General features: G+C 42.2%; 1 protein-coding gene across 1 annotated transcript in view; it reads left to right on the plus strand.

Annotated features, from left to right (window-relative positions):
• Window positions 1-1,223: 1,223 nt before the first annotated feature.
• The window catches only part of LOC138593289 (SH3 and multiple ankyrin repeat domains protein 1-like), a 47,834-nt gene continuing 22,043 nt past the window's right edge, over window positions 1,224-27,014 (plus strand). Inside the window, exons 1-6 of the mRNA XM_069664230.1 lie at window positions 1,224-1,406; window positions 15,415-16,015; window positions 20,692-20,895; window positions 24,968-25,039; window positions 25,131-25,239; window positions 25,383-25,534. Coding sequence (XP_069520331.1) covers window positions 15,518-16,015; window positions 20,692-20,895; window positions 24,968-25,039; window positions 25,131-25,239; window positions 25,383-25,534 — 1,035 coding nt within the window. The 5' untranslated portion in view covers window positions 1,224-1,406; window positions 15,415-15,517. The remainder of the gene's footprint in view (window positions 1,407-15,414; window positions 16,016-20,691; window positions 20,896-24,967; window positions 25,040-25,130; window positions 25,240-25,382; window positions 25,535-27,014) is intronic.

Here is a 27,014-nt window from a genome sequence, read left to right on the forward strand (position 1 = left end):
GAAGTGTAGTTTAGCGAGCTCCCTGGCCTCCGCCAGATGATGGAGGTTTTCCAGGGCCCATTAGAGAAGTGGATAGCATCCTCCAAAGGCACAGAGCCAAATTACATTTTTTCCCTGCCATTATGGCATTAGCTCCCCATAATAGCATGATCGGACTGAGGTTGAAAATTGGCGAACTGGCCCTTTAAGTTTTAGCACCATGTTTAGGCAACTCTGTGTAGTTCTGAATTTATATCTGGTTGTGTAAATCAAGGTGCGTCACCAGGACCCACAGTGCTGTAGTTACTTGCCTTCCTTGTAAAGAAGGGATTATGATGTCATGGCGTGTACTGTATGTCTAATTTGTCACTGCTAAGAGCGTGACAAACAAAATGCCACTCAGCTCCACCGTCCTGGGAGATACCACAAGGGGAGAGCGTGATTAATGTGACCAGCCCCTTTAAATGACAGAGCATCATTCCTCCAAGTTTGTTCAAAGTCAGAGCGGTGGTCGGTCACTCTCTTGACAGATTCATGAAGAGTGCACACACTGTTACACAATACGTAGCTGCAATATCTGTCACCATCTTTTATCTGTACCGCAAAGGTGATAAGATATTTCATGAATGGAAAAACTCAGTTTTTTATTTATTTTATGTTCAGATTCAAAAACAAGGGGAACAGTGAGGTGGCCTGAATCCATCCACTGTACGCGTGAGAGGTGGGGAGATAAAAGGGAGAGTATCATGGGCATATCATGGGCCGAGTGTTTGATTGATAGGGTGACGGAAATAATGAGCGAGAGGGGAAAGGAGGAGAGGGAGGAATGTGGTAAAACATTGAGAGGCAAAAAGACAGAGAGTGGGAGAGAGTGATGTAGGAAATTGGGGATAATTGAGTTGAAGAGCACTTGGCTGAGGGAAAAAAAGAAGCCGTCACATAGAGGATGAAGAGTCGGCACACAGTGGAAGTACAAAGAGAGGACGGGGAGCGAAGGAGAGAGATCAATCTAACAGCTGAAGCGAGAGAGAGAGAGAGAGAGAGAGTGCGCCGTGCTGCAAAGAGAGTGCATGAATGTCTGTGGTAGAGAGAGAGAGAGGGAAGGAGGGAGGGGGAGAGACGGCTCTACCGGGGCACAGAGTAGGTGAAAGTGTGTGTGTGTGAATGAAAAAGAGAAAGAGAGGCTGCACAATAGAGCGGCTCAGGCTGCCTCACGCCGATGCACATTTAGAAGGCGTGAAAATGTGATTTAAAAAGAGAAAAAAGAAAATTACTTTTTATTTTCCCTCATCTATATTTTATCACCTGGATCTTTCCTCTCGTTTTCCAACCCTGGTTTCGTTTTTTTGACTCTTTTTTTGTGGCTTATGAAGGAGGTCACTGCGGATAAAACAAGGAGCAACACCGGCTGAACTGCAGACGAAAAGGTATTTACTTTTATATCTTCATTTATACTCTGATGTTTGGTGCGAATTCACCTGAAGGAGAGCAATTTCTGTGTGTGTATCACAATCAAAGTGAAGTGTACAAATACCCCAACATATATAGAAGACGTCTTTTTTTGTGTTTGGACCCTGAACTAAATATAAAATACATGTCCAAAGAAGTATTGGAACAACTAAGAAAGCTGAAATAATCTTAAGCATCAAAGTGTGAAACCAAAAGAAGTTGGTGCTGCTGAAATTGTGGCAAAGAGAACGACGGATGGTTCGGGGGAGGAGGGGGTCCGTCCTCGGAGGTCCAAAGTGGGCAAAGAAAGACTTACAAGGATCACAAAGCCATCAAACACACTCATCAGTTATTGGACATATCACTCCAGAGCAGCTTTAAGACTGATCAGTGAGAGCCGACTGCTCCGCTGTCGTCCGTATGAGCTTTATTAGCTGTGAGGCGGCTGTAATAAAGGCTATGCAGATTTATTTGCTTGTAAATGTGAATTACAAAAAGACACATTAAAGGTGACATTTACTTAAAGGCGTTTTCTCCTGGACACAGTGGGCGGTGATGGTGGAAAAGTTCATTCCTCTAAATGAGGCTTTCGTGCTGAATCCAAATGTATGGCCATAATTAAATCCCTTGAGACTTGTTAAGACCCTGTTTCTTGTAGATAATACCATGTTCATTATGAGTTGTACATTGCAGTGTATTGAAACCGCTCCCCCACAGTTACAAAGTAGGTTATGACCTGTTGTATTGCGGGGATTCGTGCAAAGAAGAAATGGGGGATTAATTGACGCAGATGAAATAAACTCTGGGAGTTAGGGGTAAAAAAATATGCTTATGTAAAACCTACTTTTATGTAACACCTATTTAAATACTTTCCAGACACTTACAGCGTTGTTTTAAAATCAAACAAGAGCTCATCAACACCCACATTTCCCACACTTCTTCAGCTACGACTTGTCAACATCGTTACCTGTTCGTTGGATTTATGGTGTCAGCTGGTGGAGAGGTGGAAACCCTCTAAGGACTCCCGAGTACTGACTCACACACACCTGCAGACCGAGGAGAAACACGCACAAGACGCGCACACACATAAACAGTGCATTGTGTGTCAGCTCTGTGCAGTTTCATCCTATAGATGCAACGTAATTGACTTTGCACAGCCCCACACAGACACAGTGAATTGCACTGCAAGCAGTGCTGGCTTTAAAAGCATATTTTGCTCCTGGAGAAGTGCACCTGGGGGAATTCATTTGGGGGGAAGGAACAAAATAACCAGGCAATTTAGAGCAGAGGGGGGACGCTAAGATTAATGGCTTCCCAAACAACACAGAACAATTGATCATAATGAAACAAAGACCTGTGACGTTATCGCTAGAGAGGGGCCGGGGGACTATACCTAATCTGTGACTGATGCCAAAAGAGAATGTGATTATGAAACAATTAAGTGAAAGATCAAAGACGGGGAATACACTGACATTTTAAGAGATGTGTGTCTCTCTGATTCAGGAAATTTCCACCAGCACTGCCCACTTATTTCCACTCCATCCTGTCTAATCTCCTGCTGTTCTCTCCTGCCCAGTCCTGTTCTGTCCTCTCCCGTCTCTGCAGGAAGAGCGCGAGTCGATAGAAGCAGGCCGGTCAGCGTAGCAGATGTGACAATGCTATACGGTCCGGTTATTCCCCGGGGTTCGGTATGGAGAGCGTGTAGGACAAAAGACATGCTGAGAGAATGTTTTCGATGACAGCTCACTGCTGTGGAGCAACACAGCCGGGCTCTATTAGCTACAAGCCACTGCTTTATCTATGAGGCGTAAATGCAAAACACACAACAAAATGCTCCTTTAATAAGTCCCATGGGAGTGTTAAACTAGGCTACAGCTGTAAGGAGCAGCAAAAAAACTATAAACAGGCGACAAACACACATGTGCCAGTAACACATGCACACACAAATATTCACTTTAACTCAAGGCTGCAAAATCCAGGCAAAGAAATGCCACAAATTTGACATTTTCAGTGGCGTCATTAAGTAACCTTGGGAAGTATTTTTATGTTTAAATAGAAATAATTATATCTAGTGTTATTTTTTAATGAATTGTTATTTGTGGAACTGAGAGAGTCTCGTTGTTGTGCTCATTAAGATGGAACGCGAGAGAAAAAGCGGTTTCCCCTGACTCTGCAGGCTTTTCATTATTGCATAGAGGGAGATTTCCCCCTGGGGAAAGATCTGGAGGATTGCCGTAAGCCACGAAAACAGAAGCCAGCAAACTGCAACGCATCCACCGTTATGAGGAACTCAAAATTTAGCTCCAGCTTTAAAATTCCTGAACACAACTTCAAGTGAATGACTGAAGAATGAAGTCACTCTTTCTGCACAGATGGCTCAGAAAGCAACAACTGGGTTTAAGATGCAAAGATTACAAGGACTTCTCAACTAGAGTAATATCCCACAGAGCTGTAACACAAGTAGGGGCGATCATACACCTTAAGGTTTAGTACAATGTTCTCACCTCATTAACCTCACTGTTTGCTGATATAACTAACTAACTAACACACTAACCAGCATCTGGGCTGCCTGGTTCAAGCTAGCATGGTCAGATGGCCCCTCAGCCGGCGATTTCTGGCTCAATTTAGAGCAGGGGTGTCCAACCCAGCTCCTGGAGAGCTACCTGCCTGCATGTTTTAGGTTTCTCTGTACTCTAACACACCTGATTTGAATGTTTTGCTCATTATCAATCCCTTTCAGTAGCAGATGATTAAAATCAGGTGTGTAAGAGTACGAAGAAACCTAAAACATGCAGCTCTCCAGGAGCGGGGTTGGAGACCCCTGATTTAGAGCATAGATTGTACATAAGAAGTGGACCTAGCCTCCAGATCTGAAAGTGAAACCAATGCTGAAGGGCCTTAAACCTGTATTCTTTCTAATTGCCAGCAGGGGGCGACTCCATTGGTTACAAACAATGACTGTATATTAGAGGTCTTCACCGGTGCAAAATTTCGTGCCTGAACCCTAAGAGACCCGTAATTGTGCGACCTGGAACCGAACTGGACCCGTCTATATTTTGAAAGCTTGGACCCGAACAGAGTTATGTTGGACCTGACCCCGGCCGGGTAAAACAGACCCGATCACCACCAAAACTTTTTGTCCTACCTGGGTGACGTAGCCTTCTCCCCTGTGCCTGTCCGTGCATGTAATCCATCCTCCGCCAAGAAAGTTAATTCATGCAGGTTTTCTGCTATCCATGTCATGTTGATAAAATCAACAACGCTAATCCGCTAGTTATTTCAGATTAAAAGTCCACTTGCTGTCAGGCAGACTGATGCGCGGCTCGTTTAGAAGCCACGCACACTAACAAACTATTTTATAGTTTGACTCATGTCCCATCTGTTAACATGCAGGAGGCGGGCTTTATGAGCTGCAGCCAGTCAGCAGGGGGCGATAGAGATGATTTGGCTTCACTTTTAGGGAGCTGTCATGTCGTCCATCTTTTTATACAGTCTGTGGTTACAAACATAAATCTGATTGCCAACAAGTCAATGAGAAAATTACCCTACTTCTCACTTGATTTTATTACCCCAGTAAATGTTTTCCTAATGAGTTAATGGTCTCAATCGCAAGTTTAAGGTCTCCTTTATTTCGTAATTTGGTTCCATTTTGAGTTATAAAGGAAGTTGGAACTCATTATGTTCTAGGGTAGGGGTGGGACAAAATATCAATATGGCAATATGTTGTCTTCCTGACTGGTACATTACTATTATCGATAGGCTGGCGCCAAATATCGGTATTGGAATGAATGAACGGCGCTCTAAACTCACCGCGTCACTATTTCATGAGTCTTCACAGCAGTCCACAAACCAATGGATAACGTCACAGTGGCTATGTCTGCTTTTATGTACAATCTAAGGTTTAGAGTCATGAGAAGGTGGGGGTAGATCTGAATAGTGGAGCTCCTATCAAAACAAGTATGGTTACATTTTATATCAATGTGACTTTCTCTTGCTTACTCGGATTACGGTTATAATTATTACAGGTTAAAGTTTATTAGTAAGTCCTTTATTTTAGGTATGCAGTTGTAATAGCAGTATTATAGTCATAAGTCTAAAGTGCAAAGTAAAGAATGAAGGGTAGGACCAATTACATCCCATTACATGGTAGGTTGGCGAACTATAATGGGGTCTGACAGGCGTCGACATGGTCCTCACTTTGTCAGCCATGTCTAACAGCATTTATTAGTCTCTTGTTGACTTTTGTCTCTCAGTGTTACCTTTATTTTGATGGACGTGAAGGTAAGTGAAGCTGTCATTAGTGGTCAGTCTATTTGTGGCTGTTTAGCTGCCATAAAATCCACCTTATAGCCTTAAACCTGCACTCATATCCGTGTGTCTGACTAGTTTGTCTGTGGCCTGCTTTCAGTGTATTTGAGGCCTGCGGTCTTTGGTCTGGAGCTCTGGGAAAAGTATAAAAAGTAAAAGATGAACGTAAAAAAGTCCAGGAGCTCTATAGATTGTCTGTTTTATTAGAAATGTTGTGAACTCGCATCTGTGCTTCTTTCCTCCTTATGTTGTGAAACAGAAGGCGCCCTGCTGCACTGTTGCTTTTGAAGTCTCTGTTTTCATGACATTTTAATGCACTTCCTGTCATATCATGTGTACTGAATGAGAGGGAAGTTTGTGTTGTTGGAAACAGACTAGATACTACTTTTGAACATCACAGGATTGCACCAACTTTTTGTGCACACACACAAACTTGTGTTACACACTTTAATTTAGTTTCGGTGCTGCTTTAGAAATGTGCAAGGCCCTGGATTTTGTTTCATTTAATTCATATCTGAGGGGATCACTTTAGGATTAAATGAACAATAACAAGAACATTATGTCTGATGTATTGGCCCTCGTGGATCGGCTCATTAACCCGCTATAAAAACCTCCAATAATACATGTGAAATATTAAGTTGTTCAAAGGCATCGAGTGCGCTTCATTAATATTGTATTAAGACTGAAGGTGCAGATGAGATCATGTCCGCTCAGTATTAAACGTTCTTTCTGAAGAGGACAATCTTGGGGTCAGTATCTACCATGAGGACAGGGTCAATGAACAGTTGGCTTTAGAGATCGGTAATATACCATAAAACTATACAATACTTAGATTGAGAAAGCTTTAGGTAATGAAACATTTGTGGAACTGAAAGTGGGGTCATGGGCCACCAAAATTAAAGTTGAGAAAACCCTGATTAAGGGATATCTGTTGCGGATAAAGAAGCTTTAGGCCCTGTTTACACCTGATATTAAGATGCGTATCCAAATGCAACTCCAGTCATCTTTTGTGATCGGACACATAGATGACGGCTGTGTGGACTGGACATGAAACTTTGTTCCTCTACTCTCTGTGGTTTATCAAGGAAGTGTATGAACTCCACTGCAGACTGCAGTCTCTGTTAACAGGGGAAAACCTGATGAATAGATCAATGTTACGCACCCTCATCTCCTTTATAAAAGCATCTCTGTCCTCACTGTGCTGCATCAACATAAACTATGATGAACAGCTCAGGGGTCACATCTCTCTCCTGTGTATCTCCCACTTCCCTTGTTTGTACAGGATCCCCCCATATTAAAAAATAAAAAGTCCCTTACTGAATGATCCTGTTCAGGGTTGCAATGGGGCTGGAGCCTAGCCCATTAGGCGAGAGGCGGGGTACACCCTGGACTGATCGCCAGTCAATCACAGGCACAGACACATAGGCCATGTCTACACGTACACAGGTATTATTGAAAACAGAGTTTTGGCCTCCTCTGTTTTCCCCAAAAAATCCCGTCTACACAAGCACGGTTATAAGAAATCCCCATCCAGACGAAAACACAAAAACACAACAGAAACACTGTCATGAGAATGCCACACCAACAGGTGGCGATATAACCCGGTCATGCAAAGAAGAAGAAGAAGAATCACGGCCAGTCAAAAGCCTGAAAAAATCTATCCCGACGCCTCTGTCCCTCAATATAGTAGATGAGTAATTGTACCTATATGTGTAAACATGTAAAAAGTCCTCTTAAGCATCACTGTTTTTGTCACGTCCGTCACTTTGCAAGGAATGTCGCCTCATAAGTGACGCGTCACCATGGAGATAACGGCGCACAGCCTGACGTCATGTGCCAAAACCTCAGTTTACCCCGTCTACACGTCTCCGTGGAAACTGAGTTTCTAAAAGTCTTCACCCTGGCTGGAATTTTACAAAAGTTTTTAGTGACCTAAAACGGCTTTTGTGTGCCGACGAAAGGTCAAAAGCTATGTTTTGACATCCCAAGACCCCACGTACGTGTGGACATGGCCATAGAGACACACTAACTTTCACACCTATGAGCAATTTGGAGTCACCAGTTAACCAAACGAGCATGTCTTTGGACTGTGGGAGGAAGCCCGAGTACCCGGAGGGAACTCATGCATGCACGAGGAGAACATGCAAACTCCACACAGAAAGGCCCCCTACGTCCGAACCTGGAACCTTGTAACTGTGACGCGACTAGGTACTGCGCCACCATGCAGCCTATATGTACTGTATTTCATGCAAATCCATTTCTAATGCATACACCATGTATGCACATGCTGGGAATGACATGCAGCAGAGAAGTATCGAATCAGACAACATTAAGCTTTTAATCAGGCCCAATCGTTGCCCTTGATACAGAGAGGAGGTTGTCCTTCCCTGTGGCCAAGGACACATGTGCGTAACTACTGTCAGGTAAATTTGGACGTATGCATTCTAGACCACCTCCAAATGTGGCTTGAGTTATCAATTCTTCCACAATGTGTCTTGGAGGCGTGTGAATGGATCACTCAGGACTTATACCAGGTGTAAACAGGGCCTAGTTACTGTATAAAACAATGTGTACAGAAAGGGGGAAGTCTCAGAAATAGCACAGGGGATATTCACTCCTATATCTGTGCTGCATTGAGGTCTCCCAGCCCATCCAGCCAAGTTTAGCCCAAGCGCGGCCCACAGCGCATGCTCCACCTGACCCAATTATATCCAGTCTGAGGGGAAAGATAGCCCACTTTGATCTACACGAGACCGCCAGCCAAACTCCAGCTGACTGGTCTGCCACTTAACGCTGCTTTCTGCTGGACACTTTTCCAGGACAGATGTGTTTTAGCTCTTTAACTGTGCTACGTGTGTATGCCCTCGTGCAGCGTGAGTGGAACATCAGGTAGGCAGTGTGTAACCTGTTAAAAAAAAAGCCGCGGCCCCTTTCTCTTTAAAAAGCTCGTCCTTGGTGAGCCGGCGATGAGGAGGATCGAGCTGGAACACGGATGAAAGAAACAGGATGTTTATTGTGAAACGGAGAGCTGGGAGTAATTATATCAATCATCTACTTAATTAGCAGGGTTATAATTTCTTTTTGATTATTGACTGAAAAGGCATCTGTTTATATTAGATAGGAGCACATCTCCTCCTCTTTGGGTGCATAGAGGATGAATCTATCGCCGATTAGCTTCCTGTCTGTTAAATGAATCAAGGACGCCATGACTGTCAATTACGCACTTGATTTTTATCAGATTTTTCAAGCACAGATTTAATTACTGCTTGAAAATGCCAAGTCTCGTCCTCCCAACAGAAAGCATACAAATCAATACAATTAATTATACATTCTTAATGATTATCTTCATGTTTTTGAGAACACAGACAATGAAACTTAAAGGATTCGCCCTTTGAAGTTAACTTCAGAGTGCTGATGCTTTATAGCGTATGGTACCCACTTATACGCCCCAGCTTAGCCCGTCCCCCTTAAACTCTTACGTCAGAGCACCACCCCCGGACCTGATGGCTATGAGGCACCATTCATACAAAATCTAAGTCCCCTCTTACCCCTGCTTTAGTGACTCATCCCATCCACTCTGCGTTGGAGCAGGTTTAGAGTGTTCTTGACTGTTTCTAGTCGGTGGCGGCGCGAAAGAGGCTGAAGGGTGGAGACCCAGTGAAAGAGAGGGATATAGAGGACAGAACTTGGCCGCTCCACTTTTGCAGGACGTAAAAGTGGGACAATCTGTTCCTTGGATGATCTCCAATTCTACTTTCTGGGGACCGACACACTGAAAATATATCTATACACATGCTCTGTCCTACATAGGGAGAAGGAGAGAAAGAGATGGAGAGAGAGATCGACAGAAAGATAAAATATATGCATGAGTTGAACCAAAAAGGTCGTTTCAATACATTCTGACTGTTAATTCACTTGAGACTGTCCAGAAGAGAGAAAATACCCCTGCAGCCAACAGCTACAGTAACTTCTACACATGGATAACATCAACTGACAGTAAAATATGATAGTAATTATTTGCGTCGCAGTAAACTCAAATGTGGCCTAATAGTCGACACATGCATAATGTTTAGTTTATAAGGAACCATGAGGAACTAACTAAAGCCACCAAATGAGCCGCAAAGTCATTAGTGCAACTTTGCTTCACTTTGTAAAAACCACGATGCACAGAAAAGATCAGAGAAAAGGCGAAGACCAACAGAAACAGGAGACACCAGTGACCTCTCTCTGCAAATCTCTCCATCCTCGATCGTTGCCAGGTGCTCAAGGACGGCATCCATCTCTGTCCTCGTTATCATGATCAATCAGTTCCTGATCCTTCATCTTACTTTCCCTCCGTTTCCTTCCGCCTATGGACCGATATCTATCGAAATCTTCTCTTTGAGTCTCCACATAATCAGGAGGAGTATAGCTGCTGGATTGGCTTCCCATGGGCAGATTGACTCGCAAACCTCTGAACTCCTCAGATGTCCCTCTTTTCCGCTCTTATATTGCATGACTGCTGAATTTTTCATCCAAGTTTTAGACTCATAAAATCACAAAAAAGCAACTCAATAAAATCGATGTAATCTAATGTTGTCTTTACTGATAAAATGTTTTAATTGACAACCATTTTTTTTGCTCTAAAAATACTATAAATTACATTTAATAGTGTATTTCAGGTTCACATTTTGAGGTCTGTCTTAACACAGGAGCCACGGGCCCGTATGAACATTCTGTTGGAAGTACTTCCTGTTTATACTGGCTATAAAACATATAGGCCTAATATGAAACTTTTTACATTAAATTGTCCACTAAATAACCCCTAAATTGTTAATTACGCTTTTTACTTACATTATCCCAAATATTAACAATGTTCAAACTTTAAATTTAATTTAAGCTAACAGTGTGATTTATTTGGTCGCTAGTTGCTTTAATTTTTGAGGAAACATTGAAAACACCAGATGAAAAGCAAACTGTCTACCTTAGCAAGTGAATAATTTCTGCCGAAGTCAGGTTATCATAAGCGATGTTTAACATTGAAGACAACAACTCCCATAATCCCAAGCTACATGATGATATAATCATACTAAGTCTTTTGTTATTGTTATTATTGAGAGACAACATAATGGCAGAATAAAGTACTGTGCCTTTAAGAGATCCATTCGTAATGCTCTATATTACGAATGCAGCTTAGCTTCGACATGTGTAAAGGTTCAGTCCATACAAGCTAAACTGTTGGTGCAAATGTAACGGCTGTGATAGATATTAGAAATACACTTGAGTCATAAACCTTGCACAACCCAACAAGGTCTATCACTTCCTGTCAGTTATCTGTCTATGGTGGCCTGCAAGTGCCACTGGCGACAATCTTAAAATCAATGCATTATAAGGAGCTTCTTTTAAATCATGTTTTATGTACCGTACTCAGGGGGACCAGGGCATCCAAACCAATCTCTCCTGACCTAAAATCCTCAAAAACTATGCGCTACGCGAATGCAAAATGCAGTATGCACATGAACTATAGGGGCAGTGTAGAAGCAGAGGGATGTGACAGGGTCAACACAGCAGCAGGGACCACAACGGCAGAAAGTTTTGAAGACAAGCTGATTCGACCAAGTCTGCAATTATTCAAATATCTGTACAATGTGTCATTGCCGCTGCACAGCGACAAACATGCCCGTCAAAGTAGCTGAAGTTCCAGCCTAACAGTTCATATTAAAGAACAATGCAAGTGAGTGGCAATAAACATCAGAAAGTCATTGAAAAAATGTCTTTTCTGCCTCTGACAGAAGATGCAGAAAGACTGTTCTGTCATTTATTTCTGTCTTCCTCCACTTTTTTTCCCAAGAGAAAGACAAGTCAAGTCTAGCTGGGAGAGTTGACGGCCAGCGCAGGGACAGGAGGGACGAACAACTGGAAAAGGGAAGCTGACAATGTCTGAGTTATTGTTCTGGCAGAGCGTAGGAGTTGAGTGACATGGCGGGGAAGGCTAGGAGGAAACGAGCTGAGACATCCGTGATGGCAGAGGAGACGTTTGAGGAGCTGTGATTGGAGATGCCATAGTTAGAATGTAAAATCTAACTTTGCAAAACTCAATGCGTCCTTTCAGCTTGTCTTCATCTCAACATTTCTGTTGATTTTGGCTTAGTTCTGCACCCGCTCTCATCCCAGCTGTCCTCTCCCCCTCTTATTTCTCTCAATCTGATTACTCTGCTTTATGCAAACTACGACTCTCTCCATCTTTCTCTCTTGTGTGTTCCCCTTTCGCTTTTACATCCCAATTATTAGGCTCCTGTCTACTCAGCCCGTCCTTGGAGTTCCTTATCTTGCCTAGTGCAGACTCAATGTTGTTCAATATTTGATGAGACTTTGTTCATAAATCAACGTCCTCTGTTTCTCTCCCGGTGTACTTGAATTGATAGTGTTAATCTCCTAAACACACCGTTAACACACAGCTCTTTGTCAGCTTCTGATTAGAGAGGTTTACGGCCCAAATAGGATGCATAAATTTTAGGTGTGTGAGTCATACCTACAGCTATGGCTATTGGATCGATGTTGAATGCATGCCAAATATATGGTTTCTCACAGCCATGGCTATTGAAATGCATTGCCACCCTTATATTTACTGCAAGTGTTAGAAGGCCTTAATGAAAAAGGCTTTTACATATGCTCAAAAAGCCGTTGTGTTGAGCCACGCTCACAAGCTTTAAGCCTACTTTCCCCTAATGAATCCTAAGTGGTTCGATACCACTGCCCCAGATAAGCACAAGAACATTGATGGATGGTGAGATGCTTCTTTTCTCGTTTAATTTTTCTCCGATTTTCTGCCCTCCCTGGTTCTCTTGCTCTGACAGACTTTGTGTTTTGCTCGTCCTGTCACTCTCAGAGCACCTTGGGAAATTGACCACGGTCAGTCCTCTTCCCTCTGTGGTATCCCTCTTTCACCCAGAAATGCTCAACTAGCAGACTTCCTCTTGGCTTGGATTGTTTTGCATACATCCGGTCAATCATTCAAACACTGCTGACCTCTAAATTATGGCATGTAAAAGATGGCAGAGTTCTGTCGTTCTATTTCTAAAAGCTTTATCTTTATCTCTAGATGTTTTCAGCTCAACGTAGTAGGGATAGAACGATTATCGGCCGGGCATATTATATATATATATATATATATATATATATATATATATATATCGGCATATATATATATTTTTTTTAATTTATTTTTTTATTTTTAATCCGACGGCCGATGAGAGATCAATTTAAAACTGGGTTATTTTGGCTCTGATGCATATGCTTAAAGGCATTTAAACAAAGTTAAGTGTTTGAGTTTGTATTATTCAAAATTTTGACGCTAATATTTTCACTTTTACTGCAAATGAATATCGGCTTCAAATATCGGTTTCGGCCTCCTTGACTACTAATAATCGGTATTGGTATCGGCCCTGAAAAAACCATATCGGTCTATCTCTACAACGTAGACCCTGGGCTTCACAACTTGGCGTCAGGACTCCAACAATGGGTCATTTTTTCTGATTGATCTGTTTTTTATCTTTGTGAACAGATTGCAATCAGGAGACGTACATAACCCAAGAAGATGGCGTTGAAACTAGAAAGTGCCTAATTTTAATAGGAGCAAGCAGCTTTAACTTACAACCAAAACTCTTATCCTGATTGTGATACCCAACTTCACTAAACACTAAAACTAACTCTAACCTCCACCAACCAACCATCCACCTCCACCTTGGGGTTTTTCCTTCTTCTTCGTGTTATTGGGGAGATATTTGGTACTCACGAAGACACACACTCAAACACATTAAAACACATATTTCAACTGTGCAACAACCAAACGTAAAGCCACGATGGCATAGAAGCAAGGACATTTTGTTTCCAGGCCAAAAAAGGAAGAACTCAATATTTTGAATATGGTCATACCCTAAGACCTCTTCATCAAATGTGGCTCTTAATGGCTATTGGCTAGCTTCTTCATCCTTACATTATGATCTATGGCAATTACAGGCCACTGTACGCTCACACCTGTCGATGTCATTAATAGAGGTTGATATGTCAGTAGTCGTAGACCACCTAGTGCCCCATTGACCTACATCAACACCATCCTTTCTACACATATTACTAATAGCTGATTAACTCTTAAAGTATTTGCATGTTGGGATTGAATGAGTTTCGATCAGTTGAGTTGTGTCTCCATAGTCTCTGTCCATGCAGGCGTTTTGATCCATTCATTTAAGACTCTCAACCCAAATGATATTCAGAGCACCGATGTGCCAAATGAGACAGTGGGAGATTCCCGGCATCATTCCCCCTCGTTAAGGCGGCTGTTGGCAATGGTCCAGATCTGCATGATGGCAAAGCCCCTGTAGCCAGACTTCACCACAGAATAACCAGGACAGAACATATGGACGCGCCAGTATGCCAAATCTGATACAAAGCGAAGCAATGAAAGAATCTTAAAGCAAAAAAACCCACCCTGTAACACTTCAAAGGCTGCTTTCATATCGAGCAGGTAATACAAGATGTATTTGTGGGATCTTTTTCATGTGATCTTTGGAGCAGGAAACGTTCCAGCTATCTGAATCATCAGCAGTAATTATTATGTTTTGATGTGAAGCCCTCCAGATCAAAGAGCAAGGTCCTCTTTGCAGACAAGAAATCAATTGCGCGCAGAGCTACATTTCCACTCAGCCCAAAATATAGCCACAACACTTGGGTTGGGTTTTAATTAAGGGTCGTGACTGTTGCTTTTCACTGCTGGAAAACCTCCCGCACCTTTTCAGCATACTTTAAATCAAATTGAATTTGGTATATTCTCAAACTATGTCAACAACTGAGCCCCAGGCCACTATCTGAGTTGATTTATCTGGATACCTTTGCAGAGAAAAAACCCAAAAGGCATTTAGAAGGAATAGACGATGGAGGTGTGGACTCACAAAGCAATTAGCAAAGCTGTTGGTACTCAAAGTAATCGAGTTCAACTGAAAACACGCAACCCCCAAAATGGAATAGAGCAGCGGTGTGAAAAAGGCTTTCTGCAGAGAAACAATCAAAGTTCAAGCCCCATGTTGTCGTTCTAGATTGTGTAGTTTATTTTGAGCGTGATGCCCGCTTTATTGTTCTTATTATGGCTGCAGAGGACATTGTGAAACAGGCAGGTTATTGTTGGATCACATCACTGAACCATGTTTACGTTGTCAGGGAAGGTTAGACAGTTTAATCCCAACGCCCAATTAAAAACACCTGCATCATGATAAACATAGAAGACTGATTGTGTAGCACCGCGTCTCTGAGGGTGGAGTTTTCCTTTAAGGAGCTCACATTCAGCTGTTAGCCGTGAGTTGCGCCTCAGACATACTTAGGTCGCCTCTATTACCATAAAGTAGCAATGATCTTGACCTCATGTGAAAATCCAACTCACTCTGTTCAGCACAGAACCTGATACAAATTCACACAGTTTATATATAGCCTGTCTTTCATCAGCCTGCTATTCCCCGCTGCATTCCCAGTGGCTAAATGGAAAATGTGGACCAGCTCTGTGCTCATTCACACATGTGGACTTATTAGCATTGCCGGTGGCTGGTTTTGCTGTTGTTGCACGTGTCTTTTTACACACATTCAAATTTTACTGTGAAATAAGAGTTAAATGACCAAAGTTTACTCCCTTCTCTGCCTGTTTCCCCACAGCATGTTTCTAAGGATGAAGCCAGTCTCATGGGATAGCCATGTTTTGTCTCCATGACAGCTATGTCACTCAGCCCTCACTGCAGTGACCCCTGCACAGCAAAGGATGCTGGGAAATAACGAGCACTTTTATCCCGGTCAGGACGACAAAGATGGGGAGGATGAGGAGGAGGAAGAGGAGCTGGGAGGAGAAGACAGACAAGAGGAAGGTGGACGTGACACGGAGAATGGAGGGATAGAGGGTCTGGATGAGAAGGAAATGACGGGAGGACGACAATCCTGGGAAGGGAAAGGCGGCGAGGTGGTCAAACCGGCAGCCATTGTGGTCGGCAGACAGAGAGCAGAGCGCCCGCTGAGGCCGGGCAACCTGGGCAACCGGGGTGTCGCGTACATGCCCAATCAAGCCCTGCTGCATCACCAACCAGCCAATAAGCAACAGAATAATCTCATCTCAGCCAATCAGCAGCCTCATCACCCAGGCCTGAACGCGCTGCAGAAGAGACGCGCTCTCATGGAGCGCAGCATGACCACAGTGGCTCCGCTGGAGGACACGTACCTCACCATGATGGTGTTCCGCATTGGTATCCCGGACATCAAACAAACAGTAGGTGCATGTTCTCATCAAAAACACTACAGCCAAACACTATGCAAACAAAATCACCAAACAAAGACACGTACTCATGAAACAGTTCCAGGTTATTGTTGACCCATGATTACTGATTTACATCTTAAACTGAGTTAGTTCCTTAAAAAGTCTCACTAACAAACAGGGCACTGACTGGAGGCCTTTTAATATGAGGAAGAAGTTCAAGCAAAGTCTTTCTGCTTTTACTGCCTCAGAGGAACTGTATTTTAAAAAACAGAAATAGCTCAGGCTACTTTACAAAGTGAAGGAAATAAAGCATTTGGGTTTGGTAACCTTCACTGATTCTGATTTTGTGCAAGAGTGAAACATAAAAACAAAGTTTGTTAAAGATCCCCTCCAGTGAAAATCAAGTGTTTAACCTTGTAAACATCTCCATGTGGTGTTGTTCATGTGCTACGAGACACATCAGGGACAACTTAAGCAGTCATCTCCATGGCTGGGCCTGTCTGCTTTTAAACTGCAGTGTACCAAGGACAGGCTGAACAACACGTTTTCAGATTGGCAGGTTTGAGACGTCACAAACCTAAGGAGCCAATCCCGTTAAAGGACGGGGTGTGATATGCATATCATTATGCGCAACCTATAGCAACCACTTCGTCATCGTAACTTTTGCAAACTCACAACTGACTATTAACATTAACTTGACTACTCCTAATTACTACATTTCAAGCTAGCGAAGTTTCAACAAGTTGCCACTAAACGACGGCAGAGACGTGTTTTGTTTGCGCAGCTGAGGGGGCGGTTGGAAGCTTGCATAGTTGGTGGGACTATGCAGATTTGGGAATATTTAATGAGAGACAAGGAGGAGATGCCTTGGGAGGATTTTTACAAGGTGATTAAACATGTTTTGCAGAAAATCAGACACAATTTATTTTTTCAAGCAGAGCATTTAATGTCTTGAAACTCTTTGAGATCATTTTCCAAATGGTTGGGTTATCTTGCACTTCATGTGTACTAGATAATTACCTCATAAGTGCTCTTCCAGTACACATACTGGTATATAAACTTCTGACAAATATCTGCTAAACTGGTCTACAGAGATTTGGTACATACCCATACCCATGGAACATAACCAGGGTTTAGTTCCTCCTTTTTCCAAGTGAGAGCTTCTGAGTAAACATGTCAGACCAGCACTTGGTTGCTTTCTTCATCCTGTGTGTATTCATATGTTTCCTTTCTAAATTCAGCCATTTGCGTTCCGAAATGAAGAGTATATCTGCTGCAGCGTTGACTCTACATCTGCTTTAAATTAGTCCCAGAGAAGAACCCATGGGTACTGGATGCATACATTAGCCAAATAGTGTGCATAACTGTGCAAGCACATCTCTTATTTCAAAGCTCTTTCATAGCAGCCGCCCCACAAGCCCAGCGACGAGTCCCAAATGGAAGTGGGAATAAATGCAGAGATTGACTTGTGTTGAGCATCCGGCGAGGGCAGACGTATTCCGTCAACAACACCGTGTAAGCATCTGTCTGGGGTCAGGTGTGGTCATAATTAAACTGAAAGTAGTATCAATTCACACTTACGGCAGCTTTCGTCTGTGCGGTGGCTGCAGGTGAGAATTGGCCAGCCCACACGTACAACATCCAGGTGAGAATGGGGGCCGCACAGTTCCCCCTCCCCCCCATCTTCCGTCCTCCGTTTCCAACTCCCTGAACATGCCGATTGTTCTACATGTCAGCTAATCTGCCCTCAATATAACAGTAATTGCTAATTATCTAATAGGTTTTTAATGAGTTTGGGGAGAGCTGGGGAGGCGAGTGACGCTGGAAAGGAAGGGAGTATGTTGAAGGTATCTGTGATGCTCTCAGGTCTCGTCATATTCGGCTCTGACAAACACTCCGCTCCCCAAACCGCGCAGCTCAAATGTTATTGAGCTGAATTAAAGAGAGGGAGCGAATATTAGGAGCGAGTTAAAGGGATTCAGGGACGATATTAATGTTATGAAGAGGAAGACGGGAAATGAGTGCGCACAAAAGGAGACATATGCAATCGAAAACACAATAAAACTGCCAAGTGAAGGTTTCAGAAACTCTCCTGAGTCGGGTCGAGCGCTTCTAGAAAGATTGTGTAAAACAGAACGATGGGGAGAGAAGTGTCAGTGTTATATACACGATACATTACATTAGACTTTTCTCCCAGGGACGAGCCACACACACACACACACTTCAGGAATACATACACTACACTGCACTATTACACTCCCATGAGAACCCGCGCGCACACACACTTTACAACTCACTTATATGCATGCACGTACACACGCACATCCTCATCCTGTGGTGTACCTCCCAGGGACCACCAAGACATTGCTACGGCAACGGGTGCCTGCCTTCGCTAATGAACTGGTTGCCATGCCAATAGAGTTGGCTACACTATCAAATAGTGCAACCTAGTGAGGGGAGGGGAGGCTGTGGAGGGTGGGGGGCAGAGGGGATATGGGAGTGTGCTGAGCTGTGCAGTTTTTACTTACAGTTCTCTGAAATGGAACAATAGCCTTGATGCGCACGTCTCATGCAGCACTGTTTGTTACAGACCACCTCCCGGTCACCTCCGTCCTCCGGCTCCACGCTTTAATAAGAAAAGGACAAAAAGATGTGGAAATGCAAGAACATGGAATAATGTGAGGAAATGGGCAGCGCACAAATCACCATGAAATCTAGTTAGGCACATCACACACGCATAATACATCCAAGGTACTTTTCATTGTTGCCTGCGAGCCTCTGGAGTATCACACGCAGACATACAGTGAGATGACTTCCTTTTCAGCCTGTTTGCTCTTCTCCTCTGGATTGTGGTGCAAATCTGACATTATGCAAGCGGAGATCAAAGAGGAAAATAAGGAAAGGGAAATATTTATCCCAGTATAGGATCTTCACTTCATTAGGGGCGGAGAAAATAAAGTGGTTTGAAAATAAATGTGAGCTCGACCGTTATAGTATCCTGAAAGCACGGACTATAAGGACAGCACAAGTCGTCTTATTTCCATGAATGTGTGGAAGGATTAATTATTTAAAAGTAATGCATTCATATTCTGCACACACTACATCCTCATCCCTTCATCGTTCACTGACTGATCTCAGATCTCATGCTACATATCAATCCATTATAGTGCACTGACGTAGGCCGGATACTAAACCAAACTGCAGAAGATAAAATGTGTTTTATTAATTTAATTGTGTGCATGCAACGGTTTGCTACACAGTAGAATCTGTAAATCCTGGATTTCCAGGAAGGCAAGTGTTCTGGTTTCCGTTTGAACTACACTTGTAGTCCGAGTAATATTGACTAATCACGTATCAGCAGGCTGCGGCGCATGCAGGAAAAACAGTCCGTGAGGAGAGCAAAAGCAGTGACATCCTGGCTCCCATCATCGTGATTAATCTCTATAAACAGACACCTGCATGCTAACAGCCAACAATCTGATCTCTAGATCTAAAATTTAACTTGAGATGAATTCCCTTGACGCTGTGTCACGAAAACCGTTCAGCGTTCAGATTTCCCGACTTCCTCAAATGCATCAGATCGATCCGACCTCCGTTCAACAAACGAGCATTTTAAAAGTTTTCTTCTCCTCTTGAGGACAGACCTGACAAAGCTTGAATTTTTACTTCTTACTAATCTGCACCATGATGTTGAAATTTCAGCAGACCCGTTAATAACAAGTAAATCACAAGAAAACAGTTTCTCTTCCTGTAATGATGCAGCACACGGAAAAGGAAGTCTTGACGGGAAGTCGATTATACGGCCCGGCACGTTCACCGTTGTCCCCAGAGGCTGTATCGTCTCAGACTATAGCCGATGGGATCCGACATTGCTGTTTTATTGATGATTTTAATGAACTTTTCTGAGAGACAGAACTGAAATGATCCTATTTAAGAAAACAAAACAACCTAATTAGACGTATATCAGAGAAACAATGAAAAAAGCAAGGCTGAGGGATAGCTGCTATCATAAAGCCTGGCAATTCGAAGTACTTTGACACATACCTTAGAGGAAATTACCATAAAATACTTAAAATCAAAGATGCTGCATTCAAAGTTTCACTACAAAAAAATAAACAAGTATTGTCAGAAAACGGTCTTCAAGTATCAAAATGAAGAGCCATCCATCCACTCATTATGTAGACAGACTCTTATCAGTGTTAAAAACATTCAAATGAGTGTCATGTTACATGTATGTTAGCTAGCTGTGAGTAAAGTAAAAAGTACATAATTTACATGTGACATGTAGTAAAAGTGAGCTGTACCATCAAATAGAAACGCTAAAAAAGCTAGCTGATAATTTAAGCTAGCCTACAGCAGATAAGTTAACATAACTGAGCTGCTCCATGATGTGCAACTGTTAGCATGGTTGGAGAAAAAAAGAATTTTGACTTATAAGGTTTCCTTTTTCAGTTTTAAAGGTTTATCAAAATAAAATATATTTATAAATTATAGCTTCAGTTGCACTGTTGAATTTCTTCTCAAAATATAGAGGTGAAATATTCTGTTTTCGCTGTTTAAGCCATTTAAAAAAGAGATCCTTAAATAACACTACATACACATACATACTACTACACACATCATAAGGAACATTAGCATATCGGCTCTCTGACCTACGTGCTGTCCTGTGCTCTCTGTGTGTCCGTCAGAGGTGTGTCCAGTTTGACCAGGACTGCACCGTGTGGAACGCCAAGCAGCAGATCATCTGCTCCCTCAGCGAGTCGTTGTGGGACGCCTACAACTACGGCCTCTTCCAGCCTGCTGGAGACGGACGGGACGCCAAGTTCCTGGAGGAGGAGAGGGCCCTGCGTGAATACTCACAGACCTTTGAGAAAGGGGTGCCTTACCTGGAGGTAAGGACGTGTTGGCACGTGCGCAGATAGACCTCAGAGGGGGCAAAAATTGTTGCTACAGCCCCAAATTCCCTCAAAAAATGCAGTCATGACCCCAGTTTCCTCACAGGTATCTGCTGCTCTGACTTGGCTCAGTCTTTTTTGGGGTAGACAGTAGCTCAGTCTGTAGGGACTTGGCTTGGGAACTGGAGGGTGGCTGGTTCAAGTGTGGGAGAGATGCCAGTTCCTTTCCTGGGCTCTGACGAGGTGTCCTTGAGCAAAGCAACGAATCCCCCACTGCGCAGGCCTGTCCACGTGCAGCCCCCCCACTCTGACATCTCTCCGTTAATGCATGTCCTGTTTGTGCATGTGTGCACTTGGGCCTTTGTGTGTGTAGCATGTTTGTAAAATCAGAGTGAAAAGCTTGAATATCTTCTTCTTCTTTTATTACTGTAGATAGTTGTTTATAAAGATGGTATGTTTGATGTTAAACAGTAAGTTATTTGCTTTTTTCAAATTACAGACTTGAAGCTACCAAAGAACCTGAAGCAATGTTCTGCAATTGCAAACTCAAAGTTTAGTTTATTTAATAGAATTGTTCAACACAGTGAAATAATATCCACATCATGAATTTATTTGCTGTACATTGTGTATGGCATCTTTCTTCTTTTGAGGAGCTGTGAGGTGACATCAAGTTCCCATGCTGTGATACGATAATCTCACAGTGCCCCCTGGTGGCCCAGCTGCTGTAACTGATGGTGAGCTGGGTGGGGCTGAAAGACTGTCCTGCACGCAGCGTTTGGCTCCAAACCAGAGTGTTTACATTCTTGACAAAGTTCCAGATGATGACATGACCGTATACTGGCGAGGCCTGTGGCTAAATACTGCTCCACAGCAGAATGTATCTCACAGCTCCATGTGTGCATGTATTTATACCACGAGAGAAAGAGGCCATTAAACATCACCTCATGGCTGGAGTTGGACCAGTATTTGCTGGTAGAATAGCTTCTGGTAGCTGTTTGTTCCTGACATGTTCGAGCACCTAATTATAAACACATTGTTGTCGTTTTTATTGTTAAAATTATGCTCCTTTATCCTGGCCAAACACACTTCTGATGCTTTGCCATCACAGGTACAGTAATGATGAGGAGACGGCACATCCAGTCAGGTGTTTTTATATTGATGCGTTCCCACGGACAGAGAGGAGTCGATCTGACCTCTGATCTCTGTTCTGAGTTTACAGAGATAGACTGATTCTCAAGACCTTCTTTTAGGCGGATGTTTTAATTTCACTTCCTGATTTTTATTCCTGGCAGAATGGGGAAGCGTTGAAACATTTTGAAACCCCTGCAATACTTCCCTCTGTGCGGAAATAACATTTACTGTAAATAGATAAAATATAACAAACCAGCTAAACAGTTAGTATTTCTGGTATAGAAAAGACCCCTAATAAACCATTAAATAGCCTGTCAGGATAGATGATCTTTGAGTGCATTACATTTTAAAGTGTAGGACTATACAGTACGTTAGATCCGGTGATGTATACGGCCTCATGTGGACGTGTAGCTTTTATTCTATTTATAATCAAATTTCCATAGATATGATATCTGGACTTAATGACTTTCTGTTCTACTTTCTAAGACTTCTTTATAGAAGAATTTATAGAAAGACTTCCTCAAATGCTTTAACTATAAATAAAGGGTTTGTATGAAACACATTTTTATTAAAGCTCCTGTGAGGAGTTTTTTGCTGGTTATGAAACAAACTGAAATTAATTCTTAATACTCTATATGAGCTACAAAAGCAAACCAGACCATCAGCGACAAGATTGATTGTTTCTATATAGTTATTTTTAATGCCTGAAACTGCTGTTTCTGGTTATAACTCCAGATAAAAGTTGGCACAAACGTCCTCTTGGACTCAAGAATGATCTCATTAGATTTTGGTGGTCAAAGGTCAAGGTCACTGTGATCTCACAAAACACGATTGTGGCCATAACTCCATAATTCATACGATAACTATAACAAAATTTCACACAAATTTCTAATGGCTTTTAAATGATGAAGTGATGAAGGGTCAACTTCACTGCGACAGCAAAATGCTTCATATTGTCACACCAATCCAATTCTTATTGCTTTACACCCAAAGGTACGAATGAATCCACCCTGTTCACTTCCTCTCACTGGATGACAACCAGGACTTTATCAAACCTGACAAAAGCCCCTGCATGCTGCTGGTTTACAGAACTCATTCCTGACTTTGATGAAATTCAACTAAATCTATCTTCTATCAAACTTTTATTGAAAAAAGTAAAAACAAATCTCAATTCATATTTTAAAGAAATAAATCATGGATCTGTGGCTGCAAGGTGGTGCAGTGGTTAGCGCTGTCGCCTCACAGCTAGAAGGTTCCTACCTGGTTAGGACGAAGTGGGCCTTTCTGTGTGGAGTTTGCATATTCTCCCAGTGCATGTGTGGGTTCCCTCCAGGTACTCCAGCTTCCTCCCACAGTCCAAAAACATGCTCGTTAAGTTCAGTGGTGACTCTAAAATTGCCCGTAGGTGTAAATGTGAGCGTGAAATGTGTCTATGTGTCAGCCCTGTGATTGACTGGCGGTCAGGGTGTACCCCGCCTCTCGCCCAATGACAGCTGAACAGGATAATCGATATAGATAATGGCTGGATGAAATCATGGAGCTGTTCCAGAGACTACGGCTGCAGATGAATAGTGCTTTTTGTTTAGGAAGGTTCCTAACGGAGTGAAACGACCCGGAAGTGTTTAAGGAAGAAGAAAATAATGACCCACAATTCCTAGCGGCCGCAACATTTAAAGTGACACACCTCTCGGCGGTCATGAAAACACGCATCAACATGACAGAAGATAGTAGATTTAAATGCCAACTTGACTGGATTAAATTATTATTATTCAATTATATTATAATATAATTATTTTCAAACAAACTTAAGATTCATTTGGATAAATACAAGAGGAGGTTGAGAAATATTCTAAATATGACAATATTTCTCTTTTTTATTTAATCCTCCAATTAATCAATCAATCAATCAATCAAACTGTATTTGTGTCTCTGCTGTGAGATAATACAGATTAAACCCACGTGCCTCTATGAAGTGTTATTTCTTCTGTTTAATGATCTTGATGAAGCTTATATCTAAAATGCGATCATTATTTTACCCTTCATAAATATGATAATAAAATAAATATTCATCTGTGATGGTGCAGTGTGTTTCACACATTACGAGCTCATAGTCAGACAGAACAAGTGTACACTACAGTAATATTAATATCAATTAGATAAAAGTCAAGATCGAATAACAGAAACAACAAAACAGAATATAATTCTGCAAAATAAATACAGTAAAATAAGTGATTTAGAAAAACATTCATAAAATGATTTATTTAATAATTCTTCATCTTAAACAGGCTGCAGAAGTTTGAAGTGCATGTTCAGAGATATGAACACTTCAGGTGTTCTCTGGACTGTTGCTGCTAAAAGCTGCCTCGTCCTGACGGTCGTACTGCTTCAAACATTGTAAACATGTTGAGGTCAGATTTGTCCATGTTTTTCTGACTGCACGAAACAACACGGTAAGAAAGCACCGGGCGATAGATGCCCCCTTTGTAGTCCATCATCGGTAGATTGTAGTTTTTTTACACGGTAGACCCACATGACATCAGTCACATCTGCCCAGTGAAAGTGCAGTCGGATTCTCTGAGCGCCGTCCTTTCCTCACTCCTTTTGAATTATCCTCACACCTTGCCGTGACCTCATGACGTTTTCCATCGAGGTCGAGGAAGAGTGGTTTGGAAAAAACATGGGGGGTAATTTTTGGGACTTTTCGACCGCAGTAGGAGAATGTATTTCTGTTATCAGGACAGAGTAAAGCTGCAGGGTGACGATGCTTTTTGTGCTTTAAAGCTTCAACTCTAAATTTAAGTCATTTCAGGATTTGCTCCAAAAGCACAAGCCACTTTTGTATTGATTGAAATACATACTGTATATACACTGATAGACTAAACTGTTCTGCAGTGTGATGAATCACAGTTTTCACGCCTATCTTTTTTCTGCTCCTCAGTTTCGGTACAAAACCCGAGTTTATAAACAGACGAATCTGGATGAAAAGGCTCTCTCCAAACTCAGCACAAAGGTATCTCTTCTCGTGTCTATCGCACCTTACTGATCCTTGGTGTTTACTTCTATCCACTGACATCATTTCCTTCCTCCTCTGCCCCTCTCAGGCCAGTCTGAAGAAGTTCCTGGATTACATTCAGACTGGAACGATAGACAAAATAGCAAAAGTCCTCGATAAAGGTCTTGATCCAAATTTTCATGACCCTGACAGCGGAGGTGAGTTTGCAGCAACCTTGAAATTATTTGCTTTCAAATCAATTCTTGTACAAGTGTGATTGAGCGATGACCTTTAAGAGAAGCTAAGGCTGGATTTTTCTACCCGCATCCCTTCCCGACCCCCGCCTCCCTCTGTGGTTCAGAGACCCCGCTCTCTGTGGCTGCGCAGTCAGGCCTGACGGTGGAGGGCATCAGGGTGCTGGTTCAGGGCGGCGCTCATTTGGACTTCAGAAGCAGAGACGGCTTGACGGCGGTGCACAAAGCTGTCAGAGCTCAAAACCACGCTGGGCTGCTGGTAAGGACCTTGAATCAAAGTCGCATTCATGCAGCTCACAAACTCACTCAAGAAGGATGAAAAGTGAGTTAGTAGTAACAGACTCGGATGTATAAATATCTCATATAAAAACTGTAGTTGTTGTAGAGAATACAGTTAATGACCGTTGTCATTTCACTGAAACAACAACGTATTTGCAATTTGAGGATTTTTCCGTGTTGGTTCTCTTGTCGCTGCTTCATGTTGCGTTCAAAGACCAAATAGCAAAGCCTCTTTAAACAGTGACGACAGCTTAACATGACTCACTCTTTTTCATTCATGTCATGTGATAAATCTTTGAATTGCTCTTTTCATGTGTTCTGAGTTTCTGTTGTGAAGTTTGTTTTTTGTGCTCGCTGTAAAGCACTTTGCTACAAACACTGTTTGTTTTAATGCATCTGGAAATACATTTGACCTTGACCTTTTCAAATGTCTCTTTGCAAGCTCCTGCTGCAGCCTCATCTCACAGTATAACATTATGGTGTAGCATGAAATCAGATGTTGATCAGATGATGTATATCACTGATTTACACATGGAAATTATTTATCACAATATCTAAAAATCCTTCTAGTGCTACTTTATGCATGCATGGATCACAGTGTTAATTATGGTAGCTAATTTAGATTTAGTCTTAGTCACTTTTACCCTTCATAGTTTTTGTTTAGTTTCAGTCTCAAAACATTTTAGTCCAGTTTGAGTCAATAAAAAGTAGAGATAGACCGATATGTTTTTTTCAGGGCCAATACCAATACCGATTATTAGTAGTCAAGTTAGTATTAGTATTAGTAACCGATATTTGGAGCCGATATTCATTTGCAGTAAAAGTGAAAATATTGGCGTCAAAAATTTGAAAAATACAAACTCTAACTCTTAACTTTGTGTAAATGCCTTTAAGCATATGTTTATTAAACAAACAAACAAAAAGCGCAGGGAGTTCCAGGGTCAGCAGCATCTCTTATAAAGTTAACTGAAAATTTAAATAAATAAATAAATAACTTCCTGAAGTTTTATAAAGTAAATAAAACAAAGTTAAATAAAATTTGCAAAGAAATTAACTTTTTCTCCTCTCTGCCATGTGTGTGAGCACTCTGCATGCACAGCTTTCACTGCTGATTGGCTGTTACCCGTGCCATGGCTCTGCGTGTAATCAATCAGTGCTGTGGGTGGGACAATGCTGGAGACAGAGTAGTGACTGCAGACAGAGAGGCGCCGCTGCATCAGAGCCAAAATAACCCCGTTTTAAATTGATCTCTTATCGGCCGTCGGATTAAAAAAAAAGGCCGATGCCGATATGCGTCAAAATGCCGCATATCGGCATAAGAAGTCTCCTGCTTCTCGTTTTTACCTGTTTGCTTCAGGTACAATCATTACTTTAAAGGGGCCACATCTTTTGAATGGATATTCTCATATTTTGCATGGGTTTCACATTTTTGGGTGTTTATTATTCACAGTTAAAAAAGT

Source organism: Semicossyphus pulcher, unplaced genomic scaffold (genome assembly GCF_022749685.1).
Source record: "Semicossyphus pulcher isolate SPU_LCO1_2020_fin unplaced genomic scaffold, fSemPul1.0.p SCAF_16, whole genome shotgun sequence".
Classification (NCBI taxonomy): domain Eukaryota; kingdom Metazoa; phylum Chordata; class Actinopteri; order Labriformes; family Labridae; genus Semicossyphus; species Semicossyphus pulcher.